General features: G+C 45.9%; 1 protein-coding gene across 1 annotated transcript in view; it reads left to right on the forward strand.

The window, feature by feature from the left end:
• GABRA3 (gamma-aminobutyric acid type A receptor subunit alpha3) overlaps positions 1 to 17,574 on the forward strand; it is a 138,000-nt gene that overhangs the window by 88,347 nt on the left and 32,079 nt on the right. Inside the window, exons 5-6 of the mRNA XM_048863788.2 lie at positions 1,128 to 1,348; positions 11,943 to 12,025. Coding sequence (XP_048719745.1) covers positions 1,128 to 1,348; positions 11,943 to 12,025 — 304 coding nt within the window. The remainder of the gene's footprint in view (positions 1 to 1,127; positions 1,349 to 11,942; positions 12,026 to 17,574) is intronic.

Below are 17,574 nucleotides of genomic sequence, written 5' to 3' on the forward strand. Positions count from 1 at the left end.
TAAACTGAAAAAAATTGGAAAGTTGCGTTTTGAAAATGTCAAAATGAAACATTTTGTTTTTTTTTCAGAACATTTTTCCATAAATGAAACATTTGGCAAAACCAACATGAATTCATGAAACATTTTGGTGTCACCAAATCTGAATTTTTCAGCAAAAAAAGTGTGTGACAAATTTCACTCAGCTGTAGTCAATTTACTTCAGCTGAAGACCTGAGCCAAGCCTCTAAAGGGCCAAATTCAGTCTTAGTATAACCCCACTGGTTTCAAAAAGAGTTACACCCAGATTAATTTGACCCCATGTGTCCTGTCCTAATTCTAATTTTATCCAGGTTTAAACATATCTCCTGCATTTCTGGGTTCCTCGTTCTTGGTAAAGTTCATTTCTGTTCTCCCAGTGAATAAAATCGATTTCTATATTATTAATCCGGTGCTAATTGCATGCCTGCAGGATCCCCGAGTCCTGACCTTTCATATGTGGGAACCATTACAGACATCACTGAAATGCAGCCATCTCTGGCTTGAAAAGTGGTAGCTGTTTGATGGTGCTTGGCAGCACTGCACAACAATTTAGGACTGAAAGTGGCTTAGAGTATAGTCCTGATGTTTTAAACATGGTTGCATAAAGTTAGGCATCTGAATCCATATTTAAGCACAAATCATTAGGATCTACCTGTGGTGTCAGTTGCATCCTCTGCTTCCTGTTATCTTGAAACTGCTGTGCAATGTCGCTGATACAGAATGGCTGAGGAGTGCCACTCTAGGAGTGGCTGCATTTCATTGTTTGGTGTATGATCCCAATGGCATATGTACAGTGTATACGGCACTTTGAGGTGAAAGATGTAGATGAATACTACAGGGTATTCATGTAAAGTCATTATACCAGAGGTAGCAATTCCAGCTTGCCTTCGGGTCTTATCAACCCTGGAGAATGCTGCCCTGCTAAATACCTCTTGTTCCCACTCCAGTGATTGAAATGCCACTCTGGTCCACAGTCATGAGTGTAGTGCTCCCAAAGCCCCATTGCACTCAACGAAGGGAACCGTTTTCATTCTCTGGAATTTATGGGATGGCATGCAATGAAGAACTAGATAAAATCAGGTTTGATGTGCTTTCCTCTCTCCCCCTAGGAATACACCATTGATGTCTTTTTCCGGCAGTCCTGGAGAGACGAGCGGCTTAAGTTTGATGGCCCCATGAAGGTCCTCCCCCTTAACAACCTGCTGGCCAGTAAGATCTGGACTCCTGACACCTTCTTTCACAATGGCAAGAAATCAGTGGCCCACAACATGACCACACCCAACAAGCTGCTGCGCCTGGTGGACAATGGCACCCTTCTGTACACCATGAGGTAGGTGTGCCTCTCCAGGGCATGGACAGAACCTGAGCCCATGGTTCTGCGAAAGCCTTAGGCCCTGCGGGGAGGCCCTAGGCTGAGGTGATCCTATGGCATACTATGTCCAAGGCTGTGCAAGCTTCCCACTTTTTAAGGTCCAAAATTAGTTTAATCTCTTGACAGTTGAGCTGCAGATTAATCTGCATAGTGTCAACAAGCCATCACTCCTACAACTGACAAACAATGCTTAACATTTCGTTAGCACGCTTCAAACATTCATTAATCCTCACTGTGGTCCTGGGACGTAGGTCTCTCAGGATCAATATGCTCGTGTTTCCAATGAGGAAACTGAGGCACAGAGGCTAAATGACAGGGTGTCCCTGAGTAAAGAGAAGGTGAAAATACTGGGCTTGATGCTCCACTGCCTCACACCACTGTGGACTCATTTAAACCTGTGAAAAGTGGGTATAAAATGCTGCTGCATCAGGATGGAAGAGGCATTTACACTATACTGCACTCATTTAAACCAGGAGTGATTCCATTGTAGTCAGAGGAGTTACACTGGTTTTAAATGAACGCAAGTGAAAGAAGTATCAATCTCATAGACTTGAAGGTCAGAAGGGATCATATCTGTCTGTCTTAGGTATTTATCTGGCCTCCATTACCATAAGTATCTGAGTGCCTCACTATTTTGAATGCATTTGTTTTCTCTACATGCCTGGGAGGCAGGGCAGTATGATCAGACCCCAAAGATAAATCACCACAAAGACAATACCTAAGAGAATGAGTAATAGGGCCCCCACAAAATCATATCTGGGTTTTTCTGCATTACTTAAAGGTTAGCTCGCACCCAGCTTGAGGCGGCACGAGACAACATGGAACACAGAGATGAAGGGAATCTGAACATGCTGATAAGGAGTTATAGATGTGTAGAGCATCTACATGGAAGTGGAATGAGACGCAATAAGAATGAAGCCCAAGGGTCATCAGTGTTACACCAGAGCCCATAGAGTGAAAAATAGTTGGCCTCAAATAGTCTATGGCAAGGCTATAAGACAAGAGAGCGACAAGCCACCACAATGAATGATCCAACAGATCTGGCCCGAAGCAAGGACCCCACATCCTGAGAGATACTGAATCCTTACACCCCCTGCAGTGGTTCACCATCTCTCAGGATTTACTCCCAAGAGACTGCATGGCACTGGATACCAAAAGCAGCCCATAGCCAAAATCAGGGCTTTTCATTATGTAAAATATCAAATGGCACCAGTAGCTCTGCTGCAATCCAAACTTTCCACACCCAGCTGAGTTAGTCACCACAAAGTCATTCCAACTCTTTATGAACGCAGCGTTACGTGAACATCTGGCTTGGAACTTTGGCTGCAATGGGTCATGCTGAAGTTGGAGGCCTTGTAAGAGATGGTGCTGGACAGTGTAGTCGAAAAATTTAGAAAGAATAGGGTAACAAAGACAGCAGGTTGGAAATTTTCCAACTGACAATGCCATTTCATCGAAATCGAAATGTCAGTTTTGATGAAATTTCGTTTGTAAAAACGAATCAGAACAAAGCACTCTGATAAGGGTGAAAGAGCAACCTCTGCACTTCTTAGGGACAGTGTCCCTCCTGGAACAAAATGATTTGATTTTTCATTTCAAAATGACGTATTGTTTCCAATTTGTATAATATAACATGATTAATCACAGTTAAAATTGGATTGAAATGTTTTGATTTTGTCAAAACGAGGCATTGCAATCAACCCCCAGCAAACAAAGAAATGGAATTTTGTTTCCAAGGGCATTTTGAGAATATTTTGGGTTCCATTTCATAATTCACAAAAAGGCCGATATCGCAGAATTTCCTGTGAAATAGCAAATCTGTTTCCCGCACAGCTCTAGTAACAAAGAAATGGCCAGTGCTCTGTGTAGGAAAGTGCCCATTTCAAGCCTACCACCTCGGGGTTTGCACCCTTTCCAGAAATGCAGCATGGCTTTTTGTCCCATATGTATCTAACATAGCTTCTTCCCCATGGCCCCAAAGGAAATACCTTCTGTGGGCCAGACTGGATTTGTAGGGGTGCTCAGAAGCAGGGCCACTCAGAAACAGGGCCAGTGTAAGGAGCCTCCCCTCACCTCATGCACCCTGCCTCTTAGGGGTGCAGAGACTGCTCTTTCCATGACCCACAGGAGTGTGCAGCTTTGTCTCTAAAAGGAGCAGTGAGGGGGCAGATCCATGCCCTGATCCCCTCCCCACCCCTTAGAATTGGCCCTGCCCAGGCACACTAGAGGGGATGGGGCTGCACAGTCCTGATAGCATGGTGGTGCATGCACACATGCCCAGACCTATGCAGTGATTGTACCTCTCTGAGCTCCCTTGGGAAGGTGTCGCTCTGCACTCCCTCTACTCAGTGTGTTCAGTTTAGCTCTGTATGGCACTATGCAACTGGACACACAAGATACTGCCTTCTTCCTAAGCTTTCAGCGGGTCCCTCCTAGTCCAGCCCCCTAGAGGCATCAAATGCTAAAATAAGCAATTAGAGACATTTCCACTGCTATTTGTACTGTTAGGCAACCAAACTTCTCTTCTCCAAGAGTTTGCATTCATCTGTAGCTGCTCTGCAGGAACAGCAATTCTGACACATGCATCCAGCATCCTGTGGCAGTATTCATAGCTCCTGGAGCGAGGCCTCTTCATCACGGAACTGTGCAAACCAACTGCAGCTCAGTGTCCAGAGATATCATAGCATCACAAAGCAACCTCCTCACGCAGCATCTCAAAGTAGACATCAGAACACGGTGTCAGGGCCTCGCACCTGGATTGTTTTATGGGCTTCACAAGTGTCTCCTCTCTCTGTTCCCCTCCTCCTGGCTGCTGAGTTATAGTGATCAGTGTTACTGTTCCCTACTTTCCCACCTGGTTGGAGGATCAGCAGTAGAACGGGGGCTTTAGTCCTGTTACGCAGTGCTCCCTCTGCAGTCTTGTCTGAAGCCAGCCGCAGTTTGTAGAAGCAAGTCTCAGGTGCATGTAGTTCACAAAAGCGACATTCAGCATCCCACAGTCCAAATGTAGCTCTGGACCCCAGACTGACTAACAAGTGTATGTGGATCTGCACAGGGTGTGAAAATAGCTCAACCAGAAGCAATGGGCTTGATACAGGAACGTCCGGGTGAAATCTGTGGGCTGTTTTATTCCGGTCAGCCTAGATGATCATAATGATTCCTCCTCCTGGCCTTAAAATATATGAAAATGTCACATGCCTAATTCTGTGCACAGAGCATGCAACGCTTTGAGAACCTAGCCCTTAAAGAGCCCTTCTGCTCTGCAAAGCGACTCAAAAAAGGCATTGCAGGGTTTACACACATATTGTTTCTATGACAGGTTTCAGAGTAACAGCCGTGTTAGTCTGTATTCGCAAAAAGAAAAGGAGTACTTGTTAGTCTCTAAGATGCCACAAGTACTCCTTTTCATATTGTTTCTATGATTTCCAAATTATATGTGCTCAGGTAAACAGGGGAAAAGATGTTTTCTTTCATTGCTAGCCCTGCAAACTCAACTGGGTACCTGAAAGGCAAGATGGGCTTTTTTGTTTTCAGGCACCATCTTCAAGCAATAAAGGTTCTGTGGACCAAATTATCTCCTGAGTGAAATATGTGCCGTTCCCTTGTCTTCAAAGGGGCTGCATTTGTACATTGACTCAGAACTAGTAAACTGTTGTGACTACCATTGGTGGTGGAACAGTGAGGAAGTTACAGAGAAAGCTCAGCGTAGACACAGCCTGAGTTCTGCTCTTGCTAAAGGTGTCACAGATTCCATAGTTGTTATTAACAGAGAGGGACCAAAAGCTGGAACATTAAGCCTGAGATCTGAGTCCCAAGAGCCAAATTTGTCTCTACAATTTAGCTTCCATGTTGGATCCAAAAGCAGAAGAGGCTCATTTCCCTTTCAGTTTCTGTGCAGCCGAACTGTTGCAAGGACCAGTCTTAGATGGCAGAAATCTCATAAGACTAGCTGATCCCCATCTTGGGTTGAAATTCTGCCATTTGGGGCTGAAATTTTCTGAAAACAAATCATGAGATTTTCAGTGCTGTCAAATCCAAAGTCTGAATCCTAGAAGTGACTCAGCCTTGAACCCAAACCCCAGACTGGAGCCTAAACCCAACCCAGAGCTGAACCCCACCTGTTCAGTCTACCTGTGATTATTGAGGAATAGCCTGGGGCAGCAAAGTGAGTTTTAGAAAAGGACAAAGCCAAAATGATATAACTGGCATAAACAAAGTCTCTGGTGCTGCGCAGGGTACTATACTGCTTTTGTGCCATATATAGACCAAAGGATTATCACATTTAAGTCCAAGAAATTGGAATGAGCCACTAGCACTACATACGTAACAGCATGAGCGATAATGACACATCAAAGGTTTTGATAATCTCATGGTAACCATGAGAACCGAAGCTGAAGTGGTTTGTAGTACCATCAGTCCTGGAGAGGTGTATTTAGCCTGATACACACTTCTTGCCATTGGATTTAGCTGTTTAAAGGAGCTCAACTGATTGTATGAAGGAAAACGTAATTTCTTCCTGTGTGTCTAATTTTTGTCAGGTTGTTTCTGGTGGGGGTGGAACAGGAGAGAAGAAAACTTAGAGCTTGCAGGGTGATTTCAAGACCACTATAAACAAAAATTGTGTTGCAGGTGGGTGGGACGGAGAAGATTACTGATTAGAGGGTAGAAATGGTAGGATTATGAGATCAACTAGACCTGGGAGAAATGTTTTGGACCAGTAATTTATTTGCTGAAAACTGCAGGTTTGAATTGATTGAAACTGTTGTGAGTTTGGGTCAGATTCAGTGAATAGTTTCAGCCAAGAAAAAAAAAGACGATTTTTTTTCTTTACGTCAAAACATTTCAGTGCAACCTTTTCGAAACAGAACGTTTCAACTCTTTGTTGTGAAATGAGGTTTTGTTGTGAAGTCTAGTTCATTTTATTTAAAACAAAACAAAACAAAGGATTTTTTAAAAGAATGAAATATCCTGTTTTGAGTGAAATTAAACATATTATTTGAGCCTAAACAAAAAAAAAAATTCCGTTTTTCATTGTGGTAAAAAAAATTGAAAACTGTTCATTTCAGGTTGACCCAAAATGAATGTTTTCCCAGGGTTTTCATTTCTGCCACTGAAATGAAAAATCAGTTATTTGCCCAGGGCCAGGTCAGAGGTACCTCAACCAATCATCACGTGCTGTTTAGGATTCGTAGTGATAGTTCACAGGTAAACTATCTGAGCCCTGAGATGGCACTGCACCTCTGAGATAGGACTGTCTTCTCTGCTAGCTGTAGTGTTGCAGTAAATATGTATAGCTCTGCAACAAGTCTTTTTGAACAAGTGCTGCAGAGGCTCTGGTAATTGCCTGAGAAATGAGACATATTCCTCTTAGTCTGACATTTTGACATTTCATTAGGCAAAGCATATGGTCCTGCAGAGTCCTTGGGCCAGAAACAGGGCTCAGCAGGAGAGGCCATCTGGGGGGAGAGGGGAAAGGGAGGGATGTCTCCTCTCCTGAGCTGTGATTGATTTCAAAGTCCACCTAAATATTTTAGCTAATTGGTGCACAGAAGGATGAGAGAGCGAGCACGCTGTGGTATGAGAGAGCGAGAGATCACATGTGTGAGAGTGTGTACACATGTGTGCAAGAGAGAGGAAGTGTGTGTGAGAGAGATCACTTGTGAAAGCCATGGATTGTGAGTACGTGGAGGAGCACAGTGTGTGTGTGTTTAAGGGAGTGCATATGAAAGTGCATGTGTGTGAGAGAAAGTATGTGGAAACACGTACAGTTGCATGTGAGAACGTGTGAGAGTGCATGTGTGTGTGAGAGAGAGCATATGCCTGCCCCCGTGTGCCCCTGCGTGTGTGAGAGAGAGGTCTAAGGCCTATTCCCCTTTTCCCTCCAGTGAGAAAATGCTACCGTTGGTCACGTTATCTGAGGCACTAACTTTTTGGGTGGTTGAAATAGCTGAAAAGTTTCAGGTGAGATTTTGCCTGAATATTTTAGCCATTTCATTTCCTGTGGTTTTTCGAGACCTCAACATTTAGTTTTCTGTATAATTTCAGGGCCCCCATATTCCCCCAGTTTATGGGATGGGGAAAAGCTGTTGTTTTGAGGGGAGGGGGGTGGGCTCCATTTGGTTTGGTATCAGCTAGTAAAATTCTCTCTGAGCTTGAAATTCCACCCTTTCCATACATTTGCAATTTCACATGAAGTGGCAAGGGCAGCCGTCTCCAGCCATTCTGGCTTGTGCAGGGCTACAGCAATTCCCAGAGGTGTGCAAACATCTGTGATACACACAGACAGATGCAGACAAGGTCAAGCAGATCGGACGTGTCCAGAGACCTACAATCCTGATTCCACCTACAGATGTGGAACACTTTGTGCTGGATCCTTCATACCCAAGTCAAAAAGACTGATTGCTCTGATCTATGGGCAGCCAGATTGAGGAGTACGAGGCTGAGGGCCAGGTGGATACTGTCATTGCTAATGATAAGGTGCAGCGGTGGGAGAGACTGCCTTGGTGCTGCTCTAAAGTACACTAGGACCATCGTGGCAAGGACCCCAAAGTCTGGGGTCTGTAACCAGCATCTTTGTACCCTCCGTGACTCAGCCACTCCCAGGGGACACTGATGGCAGCAGAGCATCTAGTGCAGTATAGTTAATTAAAAAGACAGATTTGGCTTATTAGAAAAGCCCATGAGAGTGTGTCCTTTGGGCAGGATGACTGATGAATCAACTCGCTGGGGTGCTTTTGAAATGATAAGGTCATCAGTGAAGCAAGAAGGATCTGACCGAAGAAGAAGGGTAAAAGAAAGGGTAAAACAGGCCATGGGTGGTAAAATGGGTGGTAAAATGGGCGATTTCCACATGGATAAAAAGAGTGAGGAAGTTGAAGTTCATGCACCAAGGTCCCAACTGCAGTTTTATGCCAATAACATTGAAGGATGTTACAAGAAAAAATCCAGTCGAGCCGGAGAAGAGACATTTACAGCCCAGAAAGATGTATGACTCCCTCAAGGACGGAGTGATAAGACCTATGCAGACTTGACAGAAGAGCTAACAAAATGAATGCTAAGTTCCCCAAACAAATTTGTAGCTGAGAGAGAGACGCTTCACTTAAGAAAGCAAAGAGAAGTAGCAAGTGTACCTGATTTTCTGAGTGTTCATCCCAATCATTTTGGGAGCCTGTCTGCCTTTTGTGTTTGGGATCAGAAATCTAGAATTAAGGCATAGGAATTGAAGCTGGAATGAGCAGAGCATGCAGTGTTGGTATGTGAACCCAACGAAGGAAATGGACGGCTAATGTCAGACCTGATGCGAAGCCCATGGCAGTATTTCCATTGATATCAGTGAGTTTGGGATCAAGCACTGAAAGGTTCCTCTGCCTGCATGCCCTGTTGTCCAGTCCGCACATGTGGAGGAGTGAAGAGGACATCAGCAAATGGGAGGCAGCGTGTGCGGTTTTGTTGCTTTGGGATGTTACTTCAAACCACTCAATGTTTCTGTACCAGGCCAAAAAGCAGGAGCCTGGCCAGCAGATCACACTCGCTCAGGAGTATGAAGCACCTCACCAGCTGTGGTCTGGATTGGGAGACCCTCGCTCCCAAAGGGGAGCCGTTACATGACTAGTCCCATTGACTTCCATTTAACTTATCCCGACTGAGAATACAGGGTTCAGGCTGGTGCACAGTAAATATGCAGGACCTGTCCCTAATGAGAGAACTGGTGTTTTATAGCCCTGCTCACATCTGTGTGTCGGGCACAAAAACAAGTCTCCCACGCTCCATATAAAATGAATATCAACAATGTAAATAGGATCTTGGAAACAGGCAGAAGTGTCCCAGTATCTGTAGCTGCTAAAGAAACATACAAGTGAAAACATGTTCTGTTACGCAAAGAGAAAGGGGCGTAGTACTGGAACACTGGGGTGGAGATGAGAGATACTTTGGGAAGCTAGCAGGCCAATGTCGGGTACAAGCAGTCCTGTTTGCCTTTCCCATTAACTGTCACAGAAGGAAATTACTCTTCGCTATACTTCAGTCATTTGCGTAACAAGTTAAAGGCCCATATTTTCTCCCGCACTGAGATCTACCCTGCCCAGGAGAGTGGGTTCTCTGCACCAGTCCTGGCCCAGCTGGCAGCAGTCCTACAGGGATTGTATGCCCAATGTACCCTGGCCTCTAGCCATAGCCCTTCCCTGCCACTCTGTGTTCTTGCCCTTTCCTCTACATCATGGGGGATGGGAGGTGGAGCAGGAACTGGGAATGGCAGCTCTGCATGGCCTGTTAGGTCCTGTGGATATAATTAAAAGGAAAATATAAATCTGCATTTCATTCAGACATGGGATTGTGAAAGGCATAAAAGCAAAAAGGCATGTTGTTAAAAGTGCCAGGCTTACATTTCTCTTGCCTCTTGGGCCTTGCAAGAACCTATAGAAAGGCAATCAGAAGAATTGCAGAAGTAGGGACCTGTAGAGTTTAGAGAATGCATTGTTCTTATAGTGTGTGTTTCTAGATGATGGGAGTGTGAGGACTTGTGGGAACTATAAAGTCACCAGACCCCTCTAACTGGAAGTGATATCCAGTTCCAACACTACAAGATTTATTTGCCAACCCAGCAGGACAAACATGACAACACGTTGCATCAGAGCAATTTTATAGCAAAATGTGTTCAGTGAACAGCCAGCTGACAATAAGCATTTCTGCAAGAGCTATCCGCTTTTATATTCCGTTGAACAGAACGCAAGAATGCTATCTGTAGCAGCTCCATCTACTGACTCACAATAATGTTGCACAAACACACACTCCATGCAACCTCAGTGTAGGGTGGCCAGATGGCAAGTGTGAAAAATCAGGATGGGGGGTGATTGGTGCCTATATAAGACAAAGCCTGAATTTTGGGATTGTCCCTATAAAATTGGGACATCTGGTCACCCTAGCTCAGTGATTTCAGTGGGGATGCCGAGGGAATGTCATACCAGAACTTGATCAATTGTGTCCACCTTAGTAGATCCAGATACCTGGATCTAGTGGTTCCCAAGTGCATTGTTTCTGGTTTGCTTTACAGCAATGACCTCCTTGAGAAAAGTGTATTTTTGTCCTCCAAAAAATTTCAACATCTTTTTTCTTTTAATTTTCATCAGAAATTTTCTTTGAATTTTTGGGGTTTTGTCAAAAACTCCCAAACTAATTTTTTTGCCTTTTGGTATCTGAAAGACAAAAATGTTTCAGGGTTCTTTGTTTTTTTTGTTTGTTTTTGTTTTGTTTTGGTTTTTTTACAAAAACCTGAACCTTTTCAATGAACAAGTACATTTTGTTTTGGTGAAAAATTCCAGTTTGTTGAAAGCCATTCTTCATCAAAAAATATTGAAATGGAAATTTTTCAGCTAGTCTTTGTGATCTAGGTTCTTGTTAAGACAACTTCAGCCTTGGTCTAGCTCTATTACCTGTAGTGTCCATCAGCCACTCCTTCTAGCGAAGCAATAGGAACCTTTCTTGACCATCTGAATTCTCAACAGAGTTATTTAGTGTCTGTTTTGGCTCCCTTCTGTGTATATTAAACAGCTGCAGACTTTCACTGACAGTTTCAATAGTTCATCAATGAGCATAAGCTTCTAGACTGAATGAAAACACTTTCTTGAATCCTTTTATTATCAGTCCCCTCTATGAGTGCCCCGAGGACGTCAGTGTCACTGGTGCTGTTATAATGGTTGCTGTGCCGCACCCTTGAATCAGCTGCTTGTTAATGTCGAGGTGATGTTGTGATAGGACCACATTATGTCCTGCTGCTCCATGGATTCACGAGGATGTGTGTGTGTTGGGGGGTGCGCTCGAGGAGTCCCTGACACACAATCCCCTCCTCTGCACAGCAGCAAGACACAATCACAGTCCCTGCCCTTCCCAAAGGGCAGGGTCTGTATGTCTGCACCCTCTAAGGGGGCCATAAGGGAGTAGGAAGAAGTGGAACTGCGGCCTAAAGATACCCCTACTTCATCAGCCAGTCCGTCTGGCCAGCATGCTTAGGGGCGTATGTTGAACCCTGCTGTAGTAGAAGGCAGATTGCCCTGGGTTCCAGGGAGCTCAAGAAGATAATGAAGAGCTGTGCCCCGTTCTTCCCAGGTTTTTAACTCTCTGAAGTGCTTTGATGCTTTGTCTAACCCTAGTAACCATATAGCATGTGGAGACTATGAATGTATAATCCATCAGCTTTGCAATAAGATCCACGATGCAACCCCTAGCATTGCTAGAACTAGGTGTTAATGATCTCTCTGCACATAATGCACAGGCAAACAAATGTACAGGATTTTGATAGATTTTTTAGATGGCAATTAGTGGATAAAGGTGAACTCGGTCGGTCGGACTAAGTTTGCAAAATGGGGAAGGTGTCAAGAATTGAATGCAACCTGTTCTCTCCGTACCCGAGGCCCTGCTGCCAAGAGATCTGCTAGGAGTCAGCATTTTGAAACTATGTAGACTTTGGTGGATATGGGACAAGATGCTGCAGCAGCAGCTCCATGCTGGATCCTTAGCAGATGTGCGTTTACAATGACAGCCTATGTTTGTCTTGTAGGTTAACCATTCACGCTGAGTGCCCCATGCACCTGGAGGATTTCCCAATGGATGTGCATGCCTGCCCGCTGAAATTTGGGAGCTGTAAGTGCCTAGTTCAACCTTCTTAAATGGGGGGAGGGCACACAGTCTAGTTTTGTGTGCCCATATGCTGGTAGCTTATTTATTTAATGGAACTCTTCTGTCAGGTATTTTAGATAGCATTATTATTAATCATACAGTGCCCACACATTTGCTAGGTGCTCCATATAATAAAATCAAACTGTGCTGTGCGTACAGTTCCCACTGTGGTCCATAGGAGCTGTGTGTGTGCACCTGCCGGCAATTTGCACTCCAGGGATGGGTAAGTGACCCTGGGTCTCGCTGTAAGGTTACCAAGCTAGTACGGGGACAAACAGCTTCACTCACCTCTCTCTGGCTTGGGTAAGCAGTGTCCCCCCCACAGAGTTCCCCTCTCTGTCCCACAGAGCTGGAGCTGGTGGCATTGCTCTGATGAAACCTTTGTCCATAGGATTTATTGAACTATTGAACTCCCAAACTGTCAGACTCGCAGCTCTTGGGCAGGGTCCCCAACTCCAGAGTACCCACCAGCTAGGCTGTCCTGGAGCTGGGGCTCTGTTCCCTCTTGCGGAGAATTTTGAAATTGGTGGTTTTCATTCCCAATCAGAACAAAACCAAATTCTGAAATATCTAAATCCTCCATGAAACAGAATCACCTTCCTCGGCTCAGCTCTACACAGAGCCACCACTCCTTGGCTGGTGAGCAGAGAGCTGCCCGTCTGGTTCAATCTACTTTAACCCTTTAGGGTTACCTATTCCCAGCTAAACAAAACAGTTTGAGCCCCCTCCCCGACAGCTTGTGCTCTAAGACAATCAAATAAAGCACCCAGCTTACTAAAGCCGGCCTCCCCCCTCAGTAAATGTCCAATCAATGAACCCGTGGCAGCCTGTAATAAAGCTCAAGGGCAAAGTCTATCTGGATATATCTAATCAACTACCAGAAGGGAATGTGGTTATCAGCATGATTGGAAGCTTCTGCTCTCTCTGTCTCATAACACAAGAAACCGGGGGACAGCCACTGAAATGGAAAGGCCAAATATAAAACTGATAGGAAAGAAACACTTTTTCACACAATGTGTATTTAGACTGTGGAACTCACTGCCACAGGAAGCTGCTGAGGCCAAGGACTGGGCAAGATGCAAAGAAGGATTGGACATATATATATGGGTATCAGGAATATCCAGAGTTTTAACAGGTCAAGATGACAAAGAGGGTATTGGAAGGGACATAAAACCTCATACTTCAGGATTTAGACCAATCTCTAATTATTGGGGATTATGATGAGATGTGGGATGGGCAGATTACCCACCTCTGCCCAACTGAAGGGTTTCTTGAACCTTCATCTGAAGCATCTGGCTCTGGCCACTGTCAGAGGAGTTATACTGGACGAGATGGATGGTGGGTGTGATCAGCTATGGCAACTCCCGTGTAATAATGGTGCTATCAAATACAGCTTTAGGTGACAGCACAACGCGCTCGCAGGAGAGCCTTTGATTAATGAGGTCCTGCAGCCTGGGTCTAATCAGATAGGAAAAGTGTGTGCAGCTGACTCAACACGTCACGTCCAGGAAACACTGCCGTGGAGGCACGTGATGGGATGGGTGTCCTGTGGCTGCCTTCGGATCAGGAAGGAGTTGCCACTTTAGTTTGTATCATTGTCCCCTTGACTGTCCACCTATCTTCTTCAGCCCACCAGGGTGTACTTGGCAAAGTTGTTGGCCTGCATTTGACGTGCCTTGAACCTGGGCAGGTAATTGTACCCTAAGTTTGTCCTTATGCTGACAGTAAGTCCAGTCCTATCTGTGACCACTCTCTCCACTTCAAACTCTGACTGCTAGCAGTTGGTTCCATCCGAGGCTGCCTGCTGAGGCAGTGGGTGCAGGGCTGCATTTGTTGTTGGGAACAAGGTAGACAAGCACTGGCTGGCCATGCCCTTTCCCTCACATGCTTGTTTCACCTCATGTGCTGAATCCCCTGCTTCTCCTTGACATCAGTGAGCTCACATTCTCGCGGGAAGCCAAGTTTCCTGGGGGCAGAGGAGGGAGGAACGTCCTGGTAATGTGAGGGAGCTGTCAGTCTAGCAGGGAGAGGGACAATTAGTCTGATTCTCTAGTGGAGTACACAGCCATTTGCTGGCTGGTGTCCTCTCTGGGCCCTCCACTACCACTGGATTTGATGAGGCTTTCATTTCAGTTCATTGACCTCACTTCTTCTTTCGTGTGGCATTTGTAAAGCAGCAGGCTGGGACTGTAACTGAATCTTGAGATTTGAAAGCCATTCTAATGCGTCTGGGGTAGCAAGGTGGATCCCCTGTGTACCACCAGTGTAAGCATGAATCGGACAGTTGTCCATCATGTGTCACATGATTGTACCGCACCACAGTCACAGTTTGGTGATTCTTTGACTTTCCATTTGTGGAGGAGATATCCACACCTTCTGTGCACTGCTCCAATATCATTGACGACAGGGAAGGCAGAATCCCAGGACTTCTTTCTTTGGCTCTTCATTAAGGTATTTTGGGGGCTGCACCACAAGTGGCCCATGATTCAAGCCAGCAAGTGCTGGCATCCTTTCTGTTGGCCTGTAGTGTTGATGCGTGGGTCCAGAAAGATTTCCTGGATTTGAGTCCGGAGAGTGGCAGGGAATTGAGGTCTTTGTGTATTGGCAGATCTGGAGCGGCCAGGATCTTGTGGTACTCCCAGACCACAGCAGCGTTTCACCCCACTAGATGCTTGAAAATGTATGTTTCCCCTTCTGTTATTTCCCCTCTCTTGGTCTGATCTGCCAAGCATGGTCTCAGGATCCACTCAGCCCCTTGCAGGGTCAGGCACTATGGTTCTAATACAGAAGTAGTCAACCTGACCTTCTCTCTCCTGGGTGGAAACATCAGCATTGTTAGTAATGCCAGGGCTGGGAACAGTCGTTTGTTCTTAGCCAGCTGCTTGTAAAGTTGTTTGGGAAAAAGTTCATTCTTATAGTTGCATACACAAAGTCTTTGTTTTGGAGACAGGCAATGGTGTTATTTACCTATTTACTTAAGCAGTTATAATGCAATGTCAGTGGCTGCTGATAGGAGGCGCCATAACGCTCTTTGGTAAGACATTTGGGGTTGGACACTCCAGGAGAAAAGAGACTCAGGAAGAGCAGCTTGCTCTGGGGCAAGGGTATCTAACCCTGCATCTGCTCCTACACTAGCAAAGCCTGGAATCCACTCTCCATCTCAGATCCCATAGCATTCCTGGAGGGAGAGGGCGGAGGAAGGAGACTCTTGCACACGTTTTTGTCAGGCCCCCGCAGTGGCAGAGTGCCATTTTTGTTTTTGTTTTTTTATTATTTCAGCATCTGAACGATGGGAGTGTTGAAACAAGAAGCTGAGTGTTTGTAAAACTGGCCATGATTATGATCAATATCCATATGGCACCCATCAGCACAGTGTCTGAGCACATGGCTCATATGTTCAATAGAACGGCATCAAAATCCCATCAATACCCACATGAGGAGTGCAGCCTCAGCAAATCCCCCCACAGACCAGGAAGCTGGTCACCCCAGAGTTGTAAGGAGTTTAGGCTTGGTCAGATCTGAGGCTTAAAGGGCTTCTGCAGTGTCCCTTTAACTCACCAGACATATTCTTTAAAGACTCAGCAGAACTCAGTTCAGGTTTCTGAGGATCCTGGCAAGCTGGATCGATCATTGCTGACCTCCTGTCCCCATGCCACTTCTTAGCGGTGGCAGCCTTCCCAATGGCTGCAGGGCAGCGCACTCCCTTGAAAGCAGGGAGCCAAGCTTTGCACAGCAGCTTTCACTTTCCACCAACCAACCAACCCCTGTGTTCACATTGTTCCAGGGACTAGAAGTGAAATGAGTTTGAAGGTCTCTCCGTGCTCCCTAGGAGATGTATGTGCACATTGTCATGCCACCCTGCAGTGACTCGAGAGCATGAGTGCCAAGCTCAGGGCAGACTGTTAGGAACCAGGGCACAAACCTCAAACTGGTTGTGAGTTCTACAGCTCTCAGCTGCCACGGGCGGTGGGGGGGACCCTGAAGCTGTCAGCTGCAGTGGTGGCAGGTGCCAGAGTCCCCCCATCCCTCCCACAGCAGGGCTCGAACTCTTATCCCCCCATCAGCCCCATTTTGTCACAGTTATTTTTAGTAAATGTCAGGGATGGGTCATGGGCTTCCGTGAATTTTTGTTAATTGCCTGTGACCTGTCCCTGACTTTTACTAAAAATAACCATGACAAAATCTTAACCTGCCTCATAGCCAATCCTATAATAAACTGTATAAAGATTTGTTGTATGCAGTGTTGTTGTAGAAACAAGGTGGGTGAGGTGATATCTTTTATTGGACCAACTTCTGTTGGGGAGAGCGACAAGCTTTCAAGTTTACTCAAAGCTCTTCTTCAAGTCTGAGAAACTTACTTACAGGACACTCTACTACAGGAGCAAACTATGGCCCACGGACTGCTTCTGGCCCATCATATATTTTTATCCAGTGTTTGAGCTCCCACCAGGGAGCGGGGTTGGGAACTTGCCCTGCTCCACCCACCCAGCGCTCCCCAGCCCCCGACTCACAATTCCCTTGATGAGCACCAACTTCCAGCGTGCAGAGCCACCCTGCACAGGCGCGACTTCACTGCACTGTTTCCAGGATTGGAAGCCCGCCCCTACATGGCAGCCTCCCGCACACGGCAGCGTGCCCAATCCCCTCCCAGTCTCCTACAGCCCCACCCTTGAGAGCCTCAAAACCAGCCAGGGGCCGCACACATCCCAGCTACGGTGCCTCCGCCCATGGCAAGTGCCTGGTGCAGCTGTCTTAGCGTCACTGCTGGCAGGGCCCCTAGGAGTCCCCGGGAACACCCCTGTAGAGCTCCCCCCACCACCATGCAACACTCCATGAGTCCCCCCTCCCTCCACCTCGGTAACATCCCTTATAGAGCCCCGCCCACCGCTACACCCCATAGAGTCTCCCTCCCCCACCAGGCATTCATGGCCTGCCATACTATTTCCATACCCAGGTACAGCCCTCAGGCCAAAAAGTTTGCCTACCCCTGCTCTACTACACTCTGAGTATGTTTCCCAGACCTAAAGAAGAGCTCTGTGTAAGCTCGAAAGCTTATCACTCTCCCCAACAGAAGTTTGTCCAATGAAAGGTATTACCTCACCCACCTTGTCTCTCAATATATGAAGATTTATTAAATAGGAAAAGGAAACGAGAGTTATTTACAAGGTTAAAGCAGGTAAATATATAAACACAAATGAGTTGCAATCTTAAATTTCAAAATGTAATAGACGCTTCTATAATAAGCAAGCTCTTTGTGACCTTTAGGGCTAATCCAGGCTAAACATTAGGGATCTCTAGCTTATGCCTAGTAAACCTTGTCCCCAAGAGTTCAAGTTGCAGTGGGGGAGGTTTAGGTTGGATATTAGGAAAAACTTTTTCACTAGGAGGGTGGTGAAACACTGGAATGCGTTGCCTAGGGAGGTGGTGGAATCTCCTTCCTTAGAAGTTTTTAAGGTCAGGCTTGACAAAGCCCTGGCTGGGATGATTTAATTGGGGATGGGTCCTGCTTTTGA

Source organism: Caretta caretta, chromosome 9 (assembly GCF_965140235.1).
Source record: "Caretta caretta isolate rCarCar2 chromosome 9, rCarCar1.hap1, whole genome shotgun sequence".
Classification (NCBI taxonomy): domain Eukaryota; kingdom Metazoa; phylum Chordata; order Testudines; family Cheloniidae; genus Caretta; species Caretta caretta.